At 37.6% G+C, this 23,948-nt stretch overlaps 1 protein-coding gene and 1 long non-coding RNA gene across 3 annotated transcripts in view; one reads left to right on the top strand and one right to left on the bottom strand.

Annotated features, from left to right (window-relative positions):
* sox5 (SRY-box transcription factor 5) overlaps positions 1-4,026 on the top strand; it is an 80,026-nt gene extending 76,000 nt beyond the window's left edge. For both annotated transcript variants that reach the window (XM_077709656.1, XM_077709657.1), the window contains exons 14-15: positions 552-768; positions 1,473-4,026. In XM_077709656.1, coding sequence (XP_077565782.1) covers positions 552-768; positions 1,473-1,797 — 542 coding nt within the window. In that variant the 3' untranslated portion in view covers positions 1,798-4,026. The remainder of the gene's footprint in view (positions 1-551; positions 769-1,472) is intronic.
* The window catches only part of LOC144181273 (uncharacterized), a 52,879-nt gene extending 36,859 nt beyond the window's left edge, over positions 1-16,020 (bottom strand). Inside the window, exon 1 of the long non-coding RNA XR_013324637.1 lies at positions 15,810-16,020. This is a non-coding gene — a long non-coding RNA (uncharacterized LOC144181273). The remainder of the gene's footprint in view (positions 1-15,809) is intronic.
* Between the last annotated feature and the right edge of the window lie 7,928 nt (positions 16,021-23,948).

Here is a 23,948-nt window from a genome sequence, read left to right on the forward strand (position 1 = left end):
TGTATGGGTGGGATATTTGGTGGAATTGGGGTTTTGGATGTGAAGGAGGGAATATATTTTAAGTTCTTCTTGTTTTATATAGACTAACTAGTAAAATTTGTACAAGTAATAAACTAACTTACAATGAACAATATTTAACTACCGTATTGGAAGGGTGCTCGGATGTTAGGTCGCCGGTCTTTTGGACGCCGGTCTTTTGGTCCCTTTTGGTCGCCGGTCAAATGGTGACAGAGAGTTTACTGTTGAAATTTTGAGAGCTGGTTTCAACAGTAAACTCCCTGTCACCATTTGACCGGCAACCAAAAGACCGGCGACCAAACGTCCAGTCACGAGTGAAAGATGCCTTTGCTGCAACTACAAAATATCTCCTAGCAAGTACAATATTTCCCTAAAACTACAAGACATTAATGTCTACGCTTTTTTTCCCCAATACATGTTACTATTTAGAATGGCAAGTGAGTTTTGTATCAACTTCACTTCCGCAATTCCATATCATCATATATCGTATCATATATCATATATTGTCGTTGACAAAACTTCTCCCTTTAAAGGTTCCCGCTGGAAAGCAATGACCAATCTAGAGAAGCAACCGTACTACGAGGAACAGGCACGCCTCAGCAAGCAACACCTGGAGAAGTACCCCGACTACAAGTACAAGCCACGGCCCAAGCGCACATGCCTGGTGGACGGCAAGAAGCTGCGTATTGGCGAGTACAAGGCCATCATGCGTTCCCGGCGGCAGGAAATGAGGCAATACTTCAGCGTGGGGTGAGTACGCATCCAACCTGTTTTGTCATATTAAACTGTCTCTCATGAATATAATTTTGAGAGCTGGTTTCAACAATACTTAGATATTAAACAGTACTTGGATACTAAACACTGCTTAGATATTAAACACTACTTAGATATGAAACACTACTTAGATATTAAACAGTCCATGGATATGAAACAGTACTTAGATATGAAACAGTACTTAGATATGAAACAGTACTTAGATATGAAACAGTACTTAGGTATTAGACTCTCTCTCTCTCTTAGATATTAAACTGTCTCTCATGAATATAATTTTGAAAGCTGGTTTCAACAATACTTAGATATTAAACACTGCTTAGATATTAAACACTACTTAGATATTAAACACTACTTAGATATGAAACAGTACATGGATGTGAAACAGTACTTAGATATGAAACAGTACTTAGATATGAAACAGTACTACGATATGAAACAGTACTTAGATATTAGACTCTCTCTTTCTTAGATATTAAACTGTCTCTCATGAATATAATTTTGAGAGCTGGTTTCAACAGTAAACTCTCTGTCACCATTTAACCGGCGACCAAAAGCCCGGGCGACCAAACATCCGATCACACCGTGTGCCGCAGCACAATGGAATCGAAAATCCCACCCTTGTCTTTCCCTTCTTCCCTTTTCAATGTCTATCCACGATCTGACTGTGCTATACTTTCCAGCCAACAGAGTCAACTCCCCCTTTCATCGGCGGGCGTAGTCTACCCTGGCGCCCTCTCCATGGCGGGCATGCCATCACCCCAGATGCCCTCAGAGCACTCCAGCATGTCAAGCAGCCCCGAGCCCAACGCCAACAACAACCACCACCACCACCACCACCCCCACCACACTTCCTCCCACATGGGCGGGCCAAAGGGCGACGAACCCAGCATCAAGGAGGAGGAGCTTCGGTTAGACGACAGCAACGGCGACGTCTACGACGACTTCGATTACGAGGACGAGGAAGCCGACTACGCCAGCGATAACGAAAATCATATCGCTCAATAGGCGGAGCTTTGTGTCGATAAGCCCCGCCCTCTACCCCACCCATAAGAGAGTCCCGTAAAACCAGCATTTCGACCAATCAGCTGAAGCGTAGGACAACCACCCAATACTGACTGTTACACAATCTGGGAGGAAGACAAAGCCAGCCGGATATAGTATAAAGGACGTCAGGATAAAAAGTCGCAAAAACAGCGGCCAAAAAACAGACGACACTTTAAAAAAATGGCGGACCTTTTTTTTTTTTTTCTTGAGACACTTTTTGAGAGAAAAAAAAACTTTTTTTTCCCTTTTTCGGTTCTATAATATTCTCACTCAGGTACACGGTGCCAATAAGTGGCTTGTGAATGTGATTTGTTGTTTTTATTTGTGCTAAGTTTGAATAATAATTATAATAATAATAGGAAAAAGAGACATTTCTTTTCCCTACCTGGTTTCTTGTGAAGCACCTACACAAAAAAAACACCAAGTTTAGTTTTAAAAAGAGTAAAAAAAATGATTTATTCCTGGAGATTTGCAGTTTTTTTAAGCCCTACCTTTACAAGGACATTTAGGGTTGTTTTTTTTGTTGTTTTGTTTTTAATTTATAATTTTATGGGTTGGCTTGATGACAAGAAGCACTGTGTTTTGCGAGACAATCCACCACCCACCCGCTCATCTCGGGCCTTCCCTCCACCAACAAGGAGTGCGACTTAGCTTGAACCGTGCAAGTACGACTGTGCAAGTGCGTGTGTAAACCCTTAAAAAAAAAGAAAAAGACAACTAACTGCTGTTCATCAACATGCACACACACATTTTTTTTTGTGTCCCGCCAGTCAGTGTTTCCATTTTGTATTTTGAATACTGTATTTTTATTATTTCTCTAAACTGCCTCTATTCTAAATATTAACAATAATTACTATGAGGATGGTCAGCTATGTTTAGTAAGTTATGTACAGTATATTTATTTTGCTTCTATATCGTGTTTTTATAACTTTATTTTACTTTATTAGATCTGAACGACAACCTTGTCTGGTTCCTTTCATTTTTTATTTTTTTTTTAGATTTGATTTGATTTTTTATTTTGACTTATTTTATTTTATTTTGAAAAAATACATTTGTGATTAATCCTCCGTAAAGGGTGGTTTCCGTAAAAAAAACCCAATTTTTAAAAAGCACTCAGACTCTAGACAGAGAAAAAAAAAGAAGAACATGATATTTTTCATTCTAATTATTAAGTTTATTTGTAATGCTTATTTTAAATGCATAATGTGAAGATTATTCCTTTATTTTTTATTCAAACCCCAATGTTTACTAGCTCTGCCGGTTATGTAGTGGAACATCATTGGCTGGCATCCATACACACACACACACTTACACACACACACAAATTAAGAGATTATCCATAAAAAACAAGTCCTATGCTGTTTTTTTCTATTGTTTTTGTTTTTTTTACACTTAGAATCAATCCTGTACATATTGTTTGTGTGTTTAGTATTTGATTAATCATAGGAAAGCAGTGTTTACCCCTACCAATGGTGTTCCGCTGTGTATACTCGGCCTCTTAAACTCTTTATTAGGAGCCTCTTTTATTATTTTATTCCCTTTTTTTAAGGGGGTTACTTTTTTTTTAGCTCTACAGAACCATGACTTATTATGACTTGACTTTGCTGTACGGCCGTTATTACGCTACGATGCTGGAGAGAGAGGATGGGAGGGGGTGTCTCGGGGATGTCAATCAACCCTGCTGTAAAAGTTTGGCCCCGCCCCCTTCCCCCATCCTCATATCGAAACAATGTAGAAGGCGATCATATTATTTAAGACAATCAAAGTCATGTGTGGAGCTCAAAAGAAAGTGAATAATGCTGAAAAAAAAATATCTGACCATCTCAACTTGAAAAATCAAGAAAGATAATTATGTAAATATAACATAGAGTTATAGATTTATATTTTGTTCATAACACAGTGTAATATAAGTTGTATATTTGTTTTTTTTTGTTTTCTCTCTCTCCTTTATCTTCCTCTATTTTATTGATGTTTATCCATGCCACAAGAGTCGCGGTACTTACACACACACACATGTACACACACATACACACACACAGAAAAAGACAATTATTAAAGCAACAACATAAAATTGAGGGAAAAGAAAAAGAAAAAAAGCCATGGGCTACCATCACAATCTGTTCTAAGTTCACTTTTTTCAGTATTACTGCCAAACAAGTCTCTAATAAAGACAACAATGTGTTCGGTAAATTTCCGTGTCTGTCCTTTTCACTTCTACTTCATTAAATTAACAAAATGTATCCGTATATGTATTTTTGGTTAGTGTGTAAAATGTCTACTTTTTGATACATAATGAAAGTACTTTTTTTTGGTTACACGCAATTGCACGGGTGTTATTTTTAGCATATTTACAAAAAAGTTTATAGTTAGTGTAGCGTATTTTCCCGACTGTAAGGCGCACCACATTATAAGGCGCACCGTCAATGAATGACAGATTTTAATGTTTTTTTCTGTATATAAAGCACACTGGATTATAAGGCGCCCTGTCTATTTTGGAGAAGTTCAGTTGCCCAGTATAGCGTCAATCACGCCCCATTGAGACCGGCCCAAGCCTCATTAAACAAAGCAGACGCAAGCGGATGCCCTACAGGCCAGGGGTGGGCAAACTTTTCAGCCCGGGGGCCATATTGACTTAAAAAATTTGACATATGGGCCGGGTCAGCACAAGATACGAAACATAAAAAAGTGCATCCGTTAACAGTACATATGAAACCTAAACGGAAAAAAAGGACTAAAGTATTAACATACTCATCACTCATCATTAAAGTAAAAAGTATAAAGTACAAAGTAAAGTAAAAAGGAATGTATTAAGAAATATAATAATATAATAATAATAAATTTAAAAAAAGATAGAGCGGCTATAAAACACGAAAAACAAATAAGAGTGGACAGAGCTACTGCCACTGGCTTCCATGTGACCGTGCCATCTTGGGGACGAAAAAAATGGACAACGTCGGTGGGCCGGATTATAAAACCTAAGGGGCCGTATGTGGCCCGCAGGCCGTAGTTTGCTATATACGAAAAATCGACAGCCTGATCTTTAATTGATGCCTACACTCTACACAAGTTCAAAAACACACAACCCCACTCAACACTCTTGTGAAAACCATGTCCTTCTCCCCGCGTCCATATGCTCGCCAATCAACTCCCAAGGAGAAGAAAAACAAACAAAAAAAACAAAAACTAAACACAGTTGAAAGCACTCCGGATGGAGATGATTTTTTTGCTCATTAGCATATTCTCACACACACACAAATATGTGCAAATGTCCTTTTGATGCAATAAAGATCGGGAAGTCCTCCAAGTAAGTAAAAGGACTTAGTTGTTCTCTGGGCGTGATGATGAATTTTTTAGAGACCGCCTGAAGCTAAAAACCTGAGAAAAAGGTTTATGTTTGAATAGTTGAAGAGCAAGAAAAGGGATTTTAATTCTTTCTTTCCTCTTTATTGTACATAAAGTACTCCCAGATTAAATCTCATTCATACAGCCTAAAGTACACTGTAGGAGTTAGCTCAGATTAAAGTGAAATTATCCTCTTGGCTATTTCCATCACAATACTTCTTTAAAAAAAAAAACTGAATTATTATAGTGAGGCCAGATTTGCATTTTTTTATGGATTTTGAACTTTTTCATACAAAAAAATGATTAAATTGAAATAATGCAAGTATGTTGTTGGATAGTTTATGCGACAAAACTGTGAGTGTTTAGTGGGGGGAGAAAAATGGAGTGAAAAGCATGTCACATTAATGATTTAAAGTCGGTAATAGGATGTGCTGTAACGCTGAGCCGCTAGCTAAACTCAGTTTAAGGCTGTGGAGTTAATGTATTCATGAGGAGGAGGGATTACGGAGAGAGGAGAGAGATGAGAGGAGAGCCAAAGAGGAGTATCGGACCAGTTTGAGGTGATGCGCTAGGGAGGAAAACGTAAGAAATCAAAAGATATACAATAATAAATATTTTGTTTTACTTTTTTTCTCCCCATTCTTGTCGGTTTTCTTGCTTGGACTTCCATTGTCATTAATTTCACTGAATGAGTTTATTTTAGGGTGCAGAAAACAAAAATACTCAGTTTTTTATGCAATAAAGTCAGGTTTTTGTTTTGTTTTTGACTATGGAAACAATAGGAGTATTAAGAATAATGTGGTTAGCATATGTCTATTTGATTTATATTTTTAAAAAGTTTAACTAATATGCTCCCCTTTGTCATTAATTTCATTGAATGAGTTTTTTTTGGGTGCAGAATCCAAAATTGCTCTGTTTTTTTTATGTAATCAAGTAAGGTTGTTGTTTTTTTTTATCTATGGAAACATTAGGAATATTAAGGATGTGGTTAACATGTGTCTATTTTATTTAAATTTTTAAAAAAGTTTAACTAATGTGCTCCATATTGTTATCAATTTAAATCAAATAATATGAGTATGAGTAAATGCAAATGAATCTTCTATTGCACAAAAAAATACATAAGTAGAATTTTGTATTATTACATTGTGCATATGAGCCATAGCCTCGATTTAGATATCATTTTTTGTCCGACAAATGCAGATTATATTCAAGTAAATACACTATTTCTGAAATCGAACTATTTAATCATTAACAGTCGAACATTTCTTAGTGAAAAATATTTTTTTCTTGAATCAACAGTAGCATAAATCATAGTATGGAATGTCGCCATGTAAATATCACACATAAATATAGTGTCAACATACTGAGACCCATAAATGCCCAAAAAGTAATTCAATGACATACCAAAACATCCTAAATACTAAAATCTAATCACTTTATGAACATTAGAATAAAAACAAAATTAATTTGATAAATTCTATATCAATTTAAATATAAAACATTATGCCAGCTAAGTATTTTCAATTAGTATACAAATGCATTGCCTTATTTGACTAGAATGAATCATATCATAAAAAACAGATTTACAATGACATTGATTGACAATATTTTCATAGAGTCATCAATATGTCACTCTTGGAGTTACGGGTATCCAATAATATAATTCAAGGATGATATATATATATGTATGTATGTTTAGAATAAAGCAGGACTTTGGTCGGAAGTCAGCTGGCAAAGAAATAACACATGTTGAGTAGTACCTTGCTTATTAATAAGCCGTCCTTCTAACATGAGACGCGTCGTTAAATGCAGCGACGCATTCATAAACATCTCATAAAATAAAGGACGAAAGTATCTAAGCTGCAAAAACATCCGTCAAGGCTCATCTAAAAGAAGAAGGCCATTAATAGCAGGTGACTGATGCATTAAGAGCCCATAAAATAGTCCCGTGTCAGAAAACACAAGCACTCAAGCCATAAAACTAAAGTAATGTGATGCCGCAGTGTGGAATTAAAAAGAAATATGGAAGGATGTGTACTATGAAACTCTTCCATACTCTTAAGTCAAAATTGACAGCCAATAAAATGACTGTTTCGCTTTGAATTTAGATGACGTTTCTTCAAAAAAGGCAAATGTTTGAAAGACAGTATTTTGTGTATTGGAGATGATTACGTTGCATTTCATGGGGCTTTTTCTAGTGTGACAAAATGTCGGACTGTTAGCAAGCAGATATTAGGTTTTGAGCGGCGGACTAATGTGACGAGAGTGGCGGCATGTGAGGGACAAGCGTGGCGCACAACGTAGCAGCGAGGCCCTACGGGGGACGTATCCTGGGCCAAGAAGCTGGCTCAGGATTCCACACCGCTTCGTCATTATCGCTGCCGTTGGCTGGCTGGCCTACTTTTGCCCCTGTCCATCAAATGACTTTTGGTTTGTGGATTTTTGGGTACATGTGAACCATTCTCACTGCTTAATGACACTCAATTTAATTTTTGTTAAAAAAGAATTCATGTCGTGCTAGGACGTTTGGTCGCCGGTCTGTTGGTCGCTGGTCTTTTGGTCCCTTTTGGTCGCCGGTCAAATGGTGACAGAGAGTTTACTGTTGAAACCAGCTCTCAAAATTATATTCATGAGAGAGAGTTTAACATCTAAGAGAGAGGGTTTAATATCTAAGTACTGTTTAAAATCCAAGTGCTGTTTAAAATCCAAGTACTGTTTACAATCGAAGTACTATTTACAATCTAAGTACTGTTTAAAATCTAAGTACTGTTTAAAATCGAAGTACTGTTTAAAATCGAAGTACTGTTTAAAATCGAAGTACTGTTTAAAATCTAAGTACTGTTTCATATATAAGTACTGTTTAATATTTAAGTACTGTTTAATATCTAATACTGTTTAATATCCAAGTACTGTTGAAAACAGTAGATATTAAGACATTAAACTCCCTCATGAATATAATTTTGAGAAACAGTACTTAGATTTTAAACAGTACTTAGATTTTAAACAGTACTTAGATTTTAAACAGTACTTAGATTTTAAACAGTACTTAGATTTTAAACAGTACTTAGATTTTAAACAGTACTTAGATATAAAACAGTACTTAGATATTAAACAGTACTTATATATTAAACTCTCTCATGAATATAAAATTGAATTCAGCATTTTGGACTGGTTATGACTATCCTTTGGCAACTGGCAATATAAATTCAATTTCAATCTGAAACTTAGTAGGCTAGTCCCCCCAAAAAAATATGTAATAAACAAACAAACTCGGCCAATTATGATTTGAAGATTTCAGAAGAGTTCCACAAATACCACATGGAAGTTGGTATGTCCATTCATAAATGGACCAGTAATAAAAACCACAACAACCTATGCTCAAAGACTTCTTCCATTCTTTTGAATGATCTATTTTGGGCCAGATAAACTATGCCCTAAAACCAGTTTAGACCCGCAAAACTCAACAATCCAATGCTCAAATAGAACACCCAGTCAAGCATCATATCATCATTCTTAACTCCTCGGATAAAATACAACTCCATTCAACAAAATATTTAAGTATGTTGACCCAGTCCTAAAAAGTAAGATAGCTGGTTGAAAGCCAAATGCTACCAAATTTTGCACCACCTGTATACGACAGATGGGCGCCACAAAAATTGAGGAAACAGTTCTCTTGGATACATGTAGGCGTTGAGCATGGTCGCAAAGTTGGAAGACCAACAAAAAAGAATGTATAAAACTCCTAATTTCCAAAGTATGTGATAAAAGTTCTTGCTCTAGAGAGCATTAAAATATTTGCACGTCTGCTTTATAAGATATGATATGATAAAACAGTGCAGGTGTACTTCACAACAAGTCATTAGTCAAAAAACAGTGATGGAGAACGATAAGAGAAAGTGATTGGACGTCATCTGTTATCGCGTAGGTGGACAGAACTTTTCACGTCGAAACTTAAAAGTAACCAAACATCCCGTGGGCGCTTTAATGTCATATTCCCATGAAATGTATATTATTTCTTCAGAAGAACGTCGCTCGTACACAGGGGGGGGGGGGGGGGGGGGGCTGTTATTCTCTCTCTCTCGCCATTAACACCCTAATGCACACATGCAAATATTATGTTAATGGTATGTTAATTAGTGGCGTAGCTGCAAAAGCAGTCCTGCTGTTCAAATGACTGGTGAGAAAATAGGTGGGGTCAGTGGCAAGCTGTAAAAGCAGCTCGAAACACAAATAAACAAAACCCTCGGGGATAAACGGGAACAAGGGCGAGTGATAAACGGATGAGGGAAGAGACATTGAATACAAGGGGACCGCTAGGCTATGGGGGGGTGAGGGATTTCGGCTCAGGGATACGGTAACATGAAGAGGCAGAGGGACAAGGAATGAACGTGGGGTAAAGGATGCTCGAAAAGGGGATTATAAGGACCATGGGACGACTTGAGGTAAAATAAATATAGGGGTTAGAATAGGGAGTAAATAAAGGGATGGGGAAATACATGGAAATAACGGTAGGATTAGATATTCCCATGCAGCAATTATCTAAATTTTCGTACTGCTCATGAATTTGCTGAGTGGCTTCATTAGCATACCTTTTCATGTTTTTTTAAAGTGTGGAAACGTTTAAGCTTTCAACTATGTGGGGGGGGGGGGGGGGTTGTAGGGAAATTGTTAGTTGGATTTAGGGAATAGGGGAATAGATGATGATTAATGATAATGGATTAGGTTATGTTAGGGGAATTTGTTTGTATAGAATATTTTTAGACTTTTTGGGAATTCCAACCTCGCTTATTTTTGCTAATTGCAGTAGGACTTTGAGATATGGGTTTAATTCGTTGCGGGACACGATAAGTGAGGGGGAAAAAAGTATGAAAACAATTAATCGCTCTGCCTAGTGCTCGTAGATATCTGTTATACACGAAAGAGATGCAGCAAAAAAAAGACTAAAGCTAAAATCATTTGGTCGCCGGGCGTTTGGTGGCCGGTCTTTTGGTCGCCGGTCTTTTGGTCGCCGGTCAAATAGTGACAGAGAGTTTACTGTTGAAACCAGCTCTCAAAATTATATTCATGAGACAGAGTTTAATATCTAAGAAAGAGAGTTTGATATCTAAAAGAGAGAGTTTAATATCTAAGTACTGTAGAATATTGAAGTACATTTGACCAGCGGCCAAAAGACCAGCGACCAAACGTCCGGTCACGGCCTCCTCCAAGTTCAGAGCAAAAACAATCACAGTTACACTCGAAAAAATCTACTAAAATCTTGTGCAGCCGCACACATTAACAAAATATATAATATAAAAATAATTAATATACTTAATCCTGCAAAGATGACACAACAGTGAGAGCAACTAAGCACCTGGGAAATGCCTGATCCCGTGTTACAAGACAAAATTGTTTGGAGTATTGAGAGTTGTGCAACATTTCCAAGGCAAGCCAATAAATAAGGCACCCAGTGGGTTTTCTATGAATCTATCCGGGGAGCCTTGCAATCACTGGGCCTGGAGCGCTTCTGTACGTGTGGTGTAATACGCAAAAGCTCGCCGGGCTTTGGCACAGACGGCGCTATTTGGAAGCAGTCAGTGTCCACTGCATGCCAAGCCTCCACAAGATCCCCCTACATCTCAAAAACAACCCCCAAGTGAAGCCCTGGAGGCTGCCAGCTTCTCAGACAGCCCACCGCTGACCCCTCTGGACTAGGAAAATGTCGTCAGGCCAAAGCAAGAGATCGTTGGCCCTTAACTCGTCCCCTCGGAAAGACGAACCGAGGGGTCTCGGGAATTCTAATTCCATCGCCTGGGTCGCTTCATTTGGCTCCAAGATTTAAAAGCCCATTTATTTGTCTCTTAGCTTCTTTGTCGCCGCAAAGAATTCCCCCCCGTACTTCCGACACGGGCGCCAAAAGCTACAGCTGACAGCCATTTGTCCTGACAGTTGACTTTGAATCCCACTTGAGACCAACTTGCTTTGTTTTGCACATTATTTTCAGTTTTCCAGACAAGGGTGGACAGAAAAAACTTGTCAGCCTGCATTTGTAACCGCGTTAAGCACCAGCTGGCCCCATCTTTTCACTTCCCGCCACCCCCAGGCAGGAATTGTTGGGTTTTTATTTATTTATTTAGTCTCAGCAATTGGGAAAAATCCAGGTCAATCCAGAATTGGAGAAGAAAAATGACTAAGCAGAAATTACATGCGCTAATTGCTTAGACTGCTGGGTTGACCTAAGGCAATTCCCTTATTTAGTCAAGGTTTTTTACTGCAACTGAGTGTGTGACATCAACAGTCCTGGTCAAAATTTTGGGGAAGATAGATAGCTCTAACAGTCAACACGCATTTGGGTGAAAAAGTGTCAGGTTTTCGAAAATGACAAAGATTTGTGAAATGTGGTCCAAAGATAGGCAGATACACAACTGTAGTAAACGTTTCTGAGGTCGCCAGTTTTTTGGTCGCCGGTCAAATGGTGACAGAGAGTTTACTGTTGAAACCAGCTCTAAAAATTATATAAGAGAGGGAGTTTAATATCCAAGTACTGTTACATGTACTTAGATATTAAACTGTCTCTCACGAATATAATTTTGTGAGCTGGTTTCAACAGTACTTTGATATTAAACAGTACTGATATATTAAACAGTACTGATATATTAAACAGTACTTAGATATTAAACAGTACTGATATATTAAACAGTACTTAGATATTAAACAGTACTGATATATTAAACAGTACTGATATATTAAACAGTACTGATATATTAAACAGTACTTAGATATTAAACAGTACTTAGATATTAAACAGTACTTAGATATTAAATTGAACTGATATATTAAACTGAACTGATATATTAAACAGTACTTAGATATTAAACAGTACTTTGATATTAAACTCTCTCATGAATATAATTTTGAGCGCTGGTTTAAACAGTAAACTCTCTCTGGTCCATTTGACCAGTAACCAAAAGAACGGCGACCAAACATCCAGCCACGGAACGTTTAATCAGATGCCATAAATAATGCAAAATGAACAGTCGATCCAAATTTTGGGACGACTGATCTGCAAAGGCGAGGCGACAAGCAACAAGAAGACTCATGATAGCAAAGGGATTGTAGGTTTAAAGCTAAAACTTGGAACAGCTGCTGTACTGCATCATGAGAGTAAGTAGGATTTCCCAGATGGAGGTTTCCTAATGGCGTAAAAGTCAATTCGTCGACGACCCATTAGCGCCCCTTTGCCAAAGGCGTGGAGGCCACGCCATAATGGCCTCGCTTGGCTCCGGCCGCAAGTCTACATGTAGCGGATCTAGCATGGATTTATTCTGATGTTCTCGGGGATTACATGGTCAGTGAGCTTTGTATTTATGGCCTTAAATGGGCAGGAGAAATGTCAGAATGAATTCTCTCTTGCAAGAATATCATCGGAGATGCCAAATTAATTCAATATATATATATATTTATAATTAATCAGATGTCCCCCTGTATTGTTTTATAATCATATTAAAGTATAATTATTGATGAACCCAACACTTTTATAGATTTGGGAGGATAAAACAATGCATACAACATTACTACTATTTATTGTTCTTTTTTAAAGGGCAATCTTGGCCCAAATGGTCAAACTAAACATTTTAGCATTAAGCATTAAGACTTATTTCTTTGTTTTTAGATCAAAATGTTTGCTATCCATTTACTTGATTAGTTAAATGAATTAAACAGTAGATTAATCAATTGCTTAAATAGTCGCTAGTTACAGCCCTACAACTTTTAGGAGATTTAAGGTAATTTTCATAATTTTTTCAACTAAAATACAAGTTTTCTTCAGTAGTCTTAAGCTATGCTTTCTTTAATAATGCAAAACAACTGACAAAATGGATTTACCACTTAGTATTATTCAATTTTGCGGTGAATATAAAAACACTTGGCTTGAGTTAGAAAGCAGCGTTACGGTGAGAGACATCAACTCGCTCCCTCTTGTCCCGTTATTTCACGGACATAAACGTTCTGCGTTGAGTGCGGCTAAGCCACTGCACGCCGACATTCTTTACAAGACCCGAGAGAACCCGGCCGTGACCGCAAATGAGCCCGGGCCCGTAAACACAGACGGAGCTTGACGTTTAAGTAGAAGCCCGGCCAGAACACTCCAGTTCTGCGCGATAGCTTGACCTAAAACTATGTTTGTGATGTCAACATTAACCCGATGCTGAAATGTAAATCAGGCATCTTCTGTACATTTCCTATTGTTTGACAGCCATGCCTGCTAAGGACATTTTCCTCATAGCGAACATTAATCTCTCTCTCTCTCTCTCTCTCTCTCTCTCTCTCTCTCTCTCTCGTCCTTTAAAATAATCCTTTTTACAGCACGGTTAGCCAAAGACTGTTAAATTCTACAAAGATGCCCAAGTCCGGATCAGCGGGTTGTTGTGTCAATCAGTCTAGAAATGGAATCTCGTGCCACTTTATAGGAGCGTCGTGTCGACTGTCACTTTATAGAGAGGAGTCTGTTCCGATAAATAAACACAGCGTTGCAACACGACAGGTTTTTCTCTATCGGCGGTAATCTGGGATCTCCTAAAAGAAAAATTGTCAAATCTACTCAGACAGTGTCAGACAAACCTGTGTCGCACATACGCAATCACTGGTCCTCGGACTTTTGGTGGCCGGTCTTTTGGTCGCCGGTTAAATGAGTTTACTGTTGAAACCAGCTTTCAAAATTATAGATTAATGAGAGAGTTTAATAAAAAAGTACTGTTGAAAATAGTAGATATTTTGATATTAAACTCTCTCTCATGAATATAATTTTGAGAGCTGGTTTCAACAGTACTTAGATATGAAACAGTACTTAGATATGAAACAGTACTTAGATATGAAAGAGTTCTTAGATATTAAAGAGTTCTTAGATATTAAAGAGTTCTTAGATGTTAAAGAGTTCTTAGATATTAAACAGTACTTAGATATGAAACAGTACTTAGATATTAAACATTACTTAGATATCAAACAGTACTTAGATATCAAACAGTATTTAGATATTAAACAGTACTTAGATATTAAACAGTACTTCGATATTAAACAGTACTTCGATATCAAACAGTACTTCGATATCAAACAGTACTTAGATATTAAACAGTATAGATATTAAATAGTATAGATATTAAATAGTATAGGTATTAAATAGTATAGATATTAAACTCTCTCTCTTAGATATTAAACTCTCTCTCTCTTAGATATTAAACTCTCTCATGAATATAATTTTGACAGCTGGTTTCAATATCAAACTCTCTGTCACCATTTGACCGGCAACCAAAAGACCGGGGAGCAAACGTCCGGTTACGACAATCACTTGGAAGAGTTGAAAACTTTCAAAACATCGGGTTTTTCTCTCTTTCTATTATTATTCACGGTAGATGAAAGCCTGCCGACAAATGTTGACGTTATGACCTCGGCGAGAGCATTTATTGTCGGGCCACTCTCAAAGAATGCATCAGTCGCTTTGTCGGGCGAACAAAAAGAAATCCCTGAAAGAAGATTGACCTTGCGACTGGTGGGGCTCTTAAATTGAACACACAGGAATGAAGTTGAACTTTGAATTTAAACACTAACTTTTGCTTTGGCGAAAAAAGGTTTTGAAATAAACCTTTACCTTAAATGATCTTTTGAAAAGCAGAGGAAATGTCCTTTTTACATTTATAGGATTAAAATAAATCAATCAGGAAAAAGCTGACTACTTTGCATGTTATGTTGTTTCCTTTAGAACATTTCAAACCATTGTTTTCAATCATCGCGCCATGTTTCATCCTAAAATAAAAATGCTTTTGTAAGTACAGACGCTCTACGACTACTTACGAACATACGGTACATACGAAAATGTCTGCAAATTGCGTTTATGTCGAAAAATGTTCATAATAAAGAAGCTTAATGCGCGTGAGAAAGTGGTGAGCATTGCACGGGAATACAACTTGAATTGTTCTACCATCAGTACCATTTATAAACAAAAAGATCGAGCTGCAGGACCCAAATATTGAACGTTGCACAAAGGTTGCAAATCAATTGAATGATGCCATACAGTGCTACCGTATCATTTACGATGGAAAAAAGAAGAAAACTGTGCAATCGTCACTAGATAGCTTATTTCGGCCAGTTTCTAGTAAATGTCTCCCTAATGTATGTATACTGTACTGTATGAATTCTCTCCATTTTATCAAATGGTTTTTTTTCAGTACAAACCAATTCTGGTTACTTATACAAGCCTTAAACATACAAATGCACTTATATTAACCTTCTATATACTTATATAGGCCTTAAACATAATTTATAAAACAAAATATAGCACTGAATCAACTTCAATTTGAACAATTTCAACTTATGAACACCTTCAACTTATGAACACTTTCAACTTATGAACAAGTGCTCAGAACCTAACTCCTTCGTTCATATGTATGTATTTCTTTGTCACTTACCGTTCATGGACCAGTTGTAATATTTTGTACTCTAACATGTCCAAATTCCAAAAACTATAACATTTTCTTCTGGTTTACCAAGTAATTTTTCACCCTGTTGACTATACTCTTATTGGCTATTTGAAAACATCACTCAAACTATACTACAAATGGAAAAAAAGCTCGAAGGGGACCACACAGGAATTAACTAACCTCATGAGAGAAGTAAGAAGATGATGATGATGGATTTAGCTTGACAAGCATTATAGCCGCAAATCTTTTGGGGTCGCCAGGAAAGCGATAGCCCCTTTGCCAGTCGCCTTTTGGTCATGATTCTGGGATGTTGGAACCGGATCAGAACCAGTCTGAACTTCTCAGGTTGTCACATTTGACCCTCAGGTTGGGAAAATGAGGCCTGGAGACTCACTATAGCCTAAAAGGACATAAAAAGGAGAAAACAGCTTAGTCAAATATACAAGCTCAGGGCGACATGTGTAACTTTTAATTATCATGAATATAATCACAAGAAAACTTCACTTCTGTTGATTTTATCCTACTGCCTGTACCCCGTTTATTAATATTATTATTTTATGCAAGGCCTGCACCCCCATTTTTTTGCAAATTCCCTCCCCTTCCATAAATCTCACAGTGACATTTGGGAGCAATTCTGAAGTACACCCGCAAAGGTTGTCAAGGGATTAATCTCATCTCATGCTGTGTGGTGAGGGGTAAAAAAAAAAAAAAGGAAAAAAAGGCTTCCTCCAAGAATTAAACACAATTTACCCATCAAGACAAGTCTTTCAGGATAGAAGACAAGCATAAATAATATCTGCGCGGTCCAGATTCGCTAATTTACAAGCTTAGCATCTCCAAATGTTATTAACAGCGATGACGAGGTTAACAGAAGGCGCTGTAGGGAATGATTTGTTATCCGGGCGAGCAGCAGTAGGGAAAGAAAAAGGCACATGTTGGAGTACTCAGATAGAAACAGAGACATACCTGACAACCAACCAAAACCCCCCCAATTCCTCCACCATCTCCCACAATGCAACTGTGCTCACCTCGGGCAGGCAGATCTCGAACTTGGCACGGCCTTCACTAATGTTCTTTTCCCTCCTGTCTTATTCTCCTTTCCCCTTTTTTCTTTCCATCCCTTTCCCGTTTTTCTCTTCGTATTTCTTCCCACTCGAGGCTTCTTCAAACATCAAATGGAAGATTTAGAGGAATTTTTGGCATCTGGCTCAGATGTTTGCGATGTCTCTTTGTCGTTTTATGACAATCTATATCGACCGGTACATGTGGGTTTTTTATTAAAACACACTTTTTACTTAAACGCTTGGAATAAAAGAGCTTGGCGACCTTTACTTTTTATTGGCTAAAAGGAATAAAATGTACTTCAACGTCCACCTGTTGGCAGTCAATAGGAAAAATAAACATTGCTACTGAGTCCTTTTAGTGCATCAGTGCAATCCATCTTTCTGTATCTTTATTCCCTATTGATAGGTTCATCAATAATTGTACTTTAATAGAATTATAAAACAATACAAGGAAGACATCTATTAATTAGCATATCTCCTGAGCGGCATGCCCATTTAAGGCCTCAAATCAAAAGAATTACAAGGTTATCGATTCTTTCCAATTGCGTTAGGAAAAACAACTGCAATATCTAAGAGACAAAGTTTAATACTTAAAAGAGAGAGTTTAATATCCAAGAGAGAGAGTATATCTAAGAGAGAGTATAATATATAAGAGAGAGAGTTTAATATCTAAGAGAGAGAGTTTAATATAATAAGTACTGTTTAATATCTAAGAACTCTTTAATATCCAAGTACTGTTTAATATCCAATAACTGTTTAATATCCAAGTACTATTTAATATCTAAGTACTGCTTAATATCTAGGTACTGTTTAATATCTAAGTACTGTTTCATATCTAAGTACTGTTAAATATCCAAGAACTGTTTAATATCTAAGTACTGTTTAATATCTAAGTACTGTTTAATATCCAAGAACTGTTTAATATCTAAGTACTGTTTAATATCTAAGTTCTGTTTAATATCTAAGTATTGTTTAATATCTAAGTACTGTTTAATATCTAAGTACTGTTTAATATCTAAGTACTGTTTCATATCCAAGTACTTTTTAATATCTAAGTATATTTGACCGGCGACCAAACGTCCAGTCACGAAAAAGAAATGGGTACTATTGTTCTTTTCTTCCTCACCAAAACATGACCTACCTCAATCCTTCCTATCCCCCCTTTTTCCCAGCCCAATAAGCTTAACACTGTTTCCCTTTCCATATTTTAATTGTTTTTCAGTTTGCCATATGTTTGAACGTTCTGTCCTTTGGAAAAAGAAAAAAAAAGTGTGAATTCCAAATCTTTTCCAAAATTCTTGTTAACACTTTTAGTGTGGGCATTCACAACACAAAAAAGTCACACTAACTAAATAATGTCATCAAACTCTCTGTAGCACATCCAAAAAAAAAAAAAATGTGCTTGTCACTTGGGTTTTGGGTCCCCCCTCTTGCCAAATGTTTTGGTCCGATTCAAACTTTTTTTTTCACCCTCCCTTTTGTAAATAACTACTAAAGTAGCTCCTGAATTTGGAATGCCGCACGATTTTTTTTCTTAAGCTGACAAGGCGCGAAAACCCTACATCCCGACGCCTTTTTTTTTGCGTACACGAGTGGGTGTGCATGCGCCAACGCGTGTGTCTTCCCAGGGAGAATATTTTTGATCTATGCTGGCTGTTTATCTTGCCGGAACAGGAGTCTCCCATCACTCCAGCCCCTTTCTGATCCTGACAGATGAGTTCAACCTGCAGCCCGCAGCCACCGAAGTGAGGGGTGTGTGGGGTGTGGGGGGGTGCTTTGGCATGGGTTTGTATGCTGAGAGAATGAACAGATGGATACGAGGGAACAGGAATAGGTGAAAGTAAAGGAATGAAAGGGAGAGAAGAGCAAGGGAGAACAGAGGCTTCTTAGCCTCACCTGCCAGTCTGTGTTAGTGGGGATGAGCCAGTTTTCCTGCTTCTTCAAGCTTAGTGTCAAAGGTGGGACTGCGGGGCTCTGTCTGACACGCGTGCAAGTGAGTGTGTGAGTGTGTGTGTGTGTAATTGTGTGTGTGTGTGTGTGTGTGTGGTTGGGGGTCTTATGTGTGTCTTTTTGCCCAGTCGGGGTTCCCCCTCACCGTTCCCCACTTCGCACCTTCGCGAGATCACCTCCGGCGGAAAAGACTTGAACCACGGTCTGACAGTGACTGGACGTTTGGTCGCCGGTCTTATGGTTTCTGGTTAACTGGTGACAGAGAGTTTACTGTTGAAACCAGCTATCAAAATTATATTCATGAGAGAGAGTTTAATATCGAAGAGAGAAGTTTAATATCTAAAAGAGGAGTTTAATATCTAAGAGAGAAGTTTAATATCTTAGAGAGAAGTTTAATATCTAAGAGAGAAGTTTAATATCTAAGAGAGAAGTTTAATATCTAAGAGAGAAGTTTAATATGTAAGACAGAAGTTTAATATCTAAGTACTGTCTAATATCTAAATACTGTTTAATATCCAAGTACTGTCTAATATCTAAGTACTGTCTAATATCTAAGTACTGTTTAATATCCAAGTACTGTCTAATATCTAAGTACTGTCTAATATCTAAGTACTGTTTAATATCTAAGTGCTGTTTAATATCTAAGTACTGTTAAATATTTAATTACTTTTTATAATCTCAGTACTGTTGAAACCAGCTCTCAAAATTATATTCATGAGTTTAATATCTAAATATCTACTGTTTTCAACAGTACTTGGATATTAAACAGAACTTAGATATTAAACTCTTTCTCTTAGATATTAAACTCTCTCTCAGTAATATAATTTTGAGAGCTGGTTTCAACAATAAACTCTGTCACCATTTGACCGGTGACCAAAAGGGACCAAAAGACCGGCGACCAAAAGTCCGAACACCCGGTCCGACACACTGGTTGATGCATCTGGAGAGTCATTTTTAACATGTATGGGAAACGCCAATAGGGCAACAAGAGTAGGAGGCTTGGAACATTTACAGTAGCAGAGGAGCACAAACAAAGGGGTCACGACTCTGGGGCATTTTGAACCAGTCTATTGAACCGGAGTAATTGGGAGCACGGCCGACACACGTCAAGACGGATAGCCTCTGCCGTGTAACGGAGTCACCTCAACACAAACTCTCGTTTCTTTACATGAACCGTTCTCACCTCATGAACCGGCGTCCATTCACTGCATTCTCCTCTGAATGGGAAGAAGCTCATTCCGTTCCATTCAAACGTCGGATATCTCCGCCAAATGAATGTCGCCTAAGCGTGAGTTGTGGGTGGGGGTTGGTTTAGTTCTTACACCTAGTCGTCTCACCTCACACCCTTGCTCTGGAATGGATTGGGAGAAGAAAAAATAACAGTTTTTATACATAGAATATGACATTTTGTCCCACACAGCAAAAAAAAAAAACCTTGACACGTTCACCTTGTTGTTGTATCTGGCGTAGTTGTAAATGCGGAATAATTTCATTTTCAAATAGCACGACTTGGCAGAGAAGAACCCGGCAAAAAATGTCCGACAGCTTTTATTTGATTAGAGCGCTTGCGTCTTGTGAAAAACTCTGACAGGATTGCGACCTCTCATAGAAAAGAATGAGGCTATTTGGGCGTTTCAGCTCAGAAAACATCAACTTGAAGTCTTTTTTTCCTTTTGTATTCTGAGTTCTGCTATTAACTTAAAGTCATGTCTGGTTTTTGTTGTTTTTGAATGTTTTTCTGAATTTGTAGCGCTCTTATGAAAGACAGTGGTAAGTTTGTTTGAGGTGAATTGCATGCACCAGTTACAATGAGTAGAAAAACTTGTTTTTTTTAAATATTCTCTTTCCTAACTCAAAAGTTGTTTTTCTTATTTTGCAACTACAATTTAGATTTTGTTTTATGAGCTCAAACATTGCAATAAAATAACGTTTTTAAGGCAGAGGATAAAGAATAAGCGAGTCCATAGCATACATGGGAAAATTATGTTAGGCTTTTTAATTGTTGTCCAAATAATTTATTTTTTTGGCAGTAGCTCTGTCCACTCTTATTTGTTTTTCATGTTTTACAGCCCTTCTATCTTTTTTTAAAGTACATTTTAATATTTCTTAATACATTTTACTTGACTTTGTACTTTATACTCTTTACTTTAATGATGAGTAACGAGTATATTAATACTTTAGTCCTTGTTTTCTGCTTATGTTTCATATGTACTCTTAACGGATGCACTTTTTTATCAGTATCATATCTTGTGCTGGCCCATCTGTCAAATTTAGTCATAAAAATACCGTAACAAAAATTTGTCACAACTTGAGGCATCAAAAAACAACATATTTATCTCAAAATAAGTTATTCTTGGAATCAGTAGACTGAGCTTAAGCGCTTTAGTTTGGAAAAATATTTTTTTGAACAACTACAGGGCAAATCTCTCCCTTAATGAGATGCACAAAAATGGCAAAACTTGCAGGAGAACAAAAACCACAAAGTCGGCATGCGAAATAGAATCTCCACCAAGCTGACAGCGAGCAGGCTTGACATTTGGCCTCCCGTAATTAGGCAAGTGCCAGATCCCGTCCCGCTAAATATCCACTCGGGATCATTATTCTCTCGACGGTGTTGACTTTGCAGCTTCCTGTCCTGCTTAAGCCGTCCTCATTGAGCGACAGCCTTCCTTACCCACCGCCAAAACTCCCCCCTCCCCCCCTCTAGTCCGTGAATATTGCAGCCAAAATTACATTACAGTTTTGAGTTTGCCTCCCCCTTAATTGCTTGCCCTCCAAACACAATCTGCTTTGGCAATACATAAGATGCTATGGGAGTTAATAGCGACAGCGAGTTGGCAACGAGGGGGGGGTTGCGGCGCGGCAGTGGTCCGGGGCGGCGAGGGAATGAGGATTCGTCGATGTAGTATGTACGGCAGAGAGTAGAAGAAGAAGTGATTATACGTAGACAAATGGGGAGCAGACAGATGCGTGCAAAGCATTAAAGAACAAACAGATCCGTTAAATGTATTTTTTTTTTTTAAAAAGTTGCCATAAAAATATTGACAGGACAGGAAAAATGTTTAAAATAAGGTGTTGCGTGACTAGATTATCTGAATGAGAGAAATGTGCTAGTGAATGCATATAGGGCGTCTAATTCATGTTGAAATTTTGTCCTAAAAAGCATTAATATTCAGTACTGTACCATCAGCTGCACTGCCACCCTCTCCATCAACACCAGGTGCTGTGAATGACTAATGTGACTGTTCACACGTTTGTAATGTACACAAAAGTAATGTTCTCGGTGTTCTTTTGACACGCAAACGACTGGACTGCAGTAGCCAGATAACATTGCATAACTTGTGCCACGCCACTTAACGTTTTGTAGGAATCATTTAGGAAAATAAAATCTAAAAACTAGAAATTGTTTTACTTGCAAAGATGCTCGATTTATCAAGATGTCACTCTAGATTGTTCGAGTGTACGTGGAAAAGATTGTCTAATTATTCCATCTGATTGACCGGCAACCAATTCAGGTGCTCGGACTTTTGGTCGCCGGACTTTTGGTCGCAAAAATTATATTCATGAGAGTTTAATATCTTAGTACTGTTTAATATTTTAGTACTGTTTAATATTTTAGTACTGTTTAATATATAAGTACTATTTAATATCTAAGTAATGTTTAATATCTGAGTACTGTTGAGAACAGTAGATATTTAGATATTAAACTCTCATAAATATAATTTTGAGAGCTGTTTTCAACAGTACTTAGATATCAAACAGTACTTAAATATTAAACAGTACTTAAATATTAAACAGTACTTAGATATTGAACTTCTCTCTTAGATATTAAACTCTCTCTCATGAATATAATTTTGATAGCTGGTTTCAACAGTAAACTCTCTATCACCATTTGACCGGCGACCAAAAGACCTGCGACCAAACGTCCGGTCATGCCAATTCAGGGTGTACTCTGCCTATTACCCAGCCCTTTTTGGCTGCACTATCCCCTTAAAATCCCCTATAAAAGACCAAAACAAATTAAACTACCAAACTAGAAAGTTAGTTAAACAATATGACATTTATCACAAATTGTCATTTAGCAAAAGTCTTCTTATCCTGCATTATTCGTCCAGCGTATGTCCGCTTCTTAAATAAAAACAACTTTAATCCGTCGCAGTCAATCATTTGGGATGAGAACAGAAGGACAAAACCCCAGCTAAAACCACCCGGCGTGTACCATCAAAAAAATAAAGAAATAAAAACACTGTTTCCAAGCTTCTTTTCCCCCGTTGAAAAAGACAAAGTTATGTCTTGCCGAGCCAAAGCGTCGGCTAATCTGGGGAGATGGTGACAGGGGTGCGCTTTTTTGCCGTGAGCCTGCCATTAAACGCTAATCCTGATGATGATGATGAGCGAGGATGGGGTTACATATAGTCTGCCTAGTAAATATCAATAACAAATAAGAAAAAAAACGACCGTTTTCGGCTCTTTCGCGTTAATCTCCGCAACCCTTTTGACAGTCAATTAGCCGAAAAAATGGTCGGTCCGCTTAAAAAAGTAAATGTTAGCGGTTTTGCAGTGTGACTTTGCGTACCGTATTTTCACCACTATAAGGCGCACCGCATTATAAGGCGCAGCCTCAATGAATGACATTTTTTCCATATATAAGGCGCACTGTCTATTTTGGAGAAAATTTAAGACTTAAGTGCGCCTTGTAGTGGTGAAAATACGATAATTGCTATTGACTTCCAGGTATGAAGTACTCACTACTTCACAGTCACCTCTAGAGCCAGCCATTGTTGATGTTTTGGATTTTTTGTGTATAAAATCTTGCAGTGGGGGAGGAGCTATATGATGGAAGATGTTGTAAACTAAGATGGCATCTGCATATTTAACAGTATTGTTTCAGTTCGGGCGTTTGTGTTTTTTTAATATCCGACAGTATTGGTTTTTCAATTTTTGTTTTCTGTTTCTTCCATATATAAGGCACACTGGATTATAAGACACACTGTCTATTTTGGAGAAAATGTAAGACTTTTAAGTGCGCCTTATAGTCGTGAAAATACGGTATGTGTGCGTGAGTGGAGATGTTCTATAATGACAACTATCTCTCTGTCAGCTCCCCTGGAGAGCAGATGGGATATGAGCTTGCCAATGAGACAAGAAAGAATGTGAATATGTGTGTGTGTACACACACACACACACACACACACACACATACACGAACACCCGCGTTTTCTGTACATCCGCATTCCATCAGTTTGGCAAGTACGTTGACGGCAGTACATTTTGTATGTGACATGAGTCAGTGTTGTTCAGTGTT

This window comes from Stigmatopora nigra, chromosome 23 (genome assembly GCF_051989575.1).
Source record: "Stigmatopora nigra isolate UIUO_SnigA chromosome 23, RoL_Snig_1.1, whole genome shotgun sequence".
NCBI classification, from domain to species: domain Eukaryota; kingdom Metazoa; phylum Chordata; class Actinopteri; order Syngnathiformes; family Syngnathidae; genus Stigmatopora; species Stigmatopora nigra.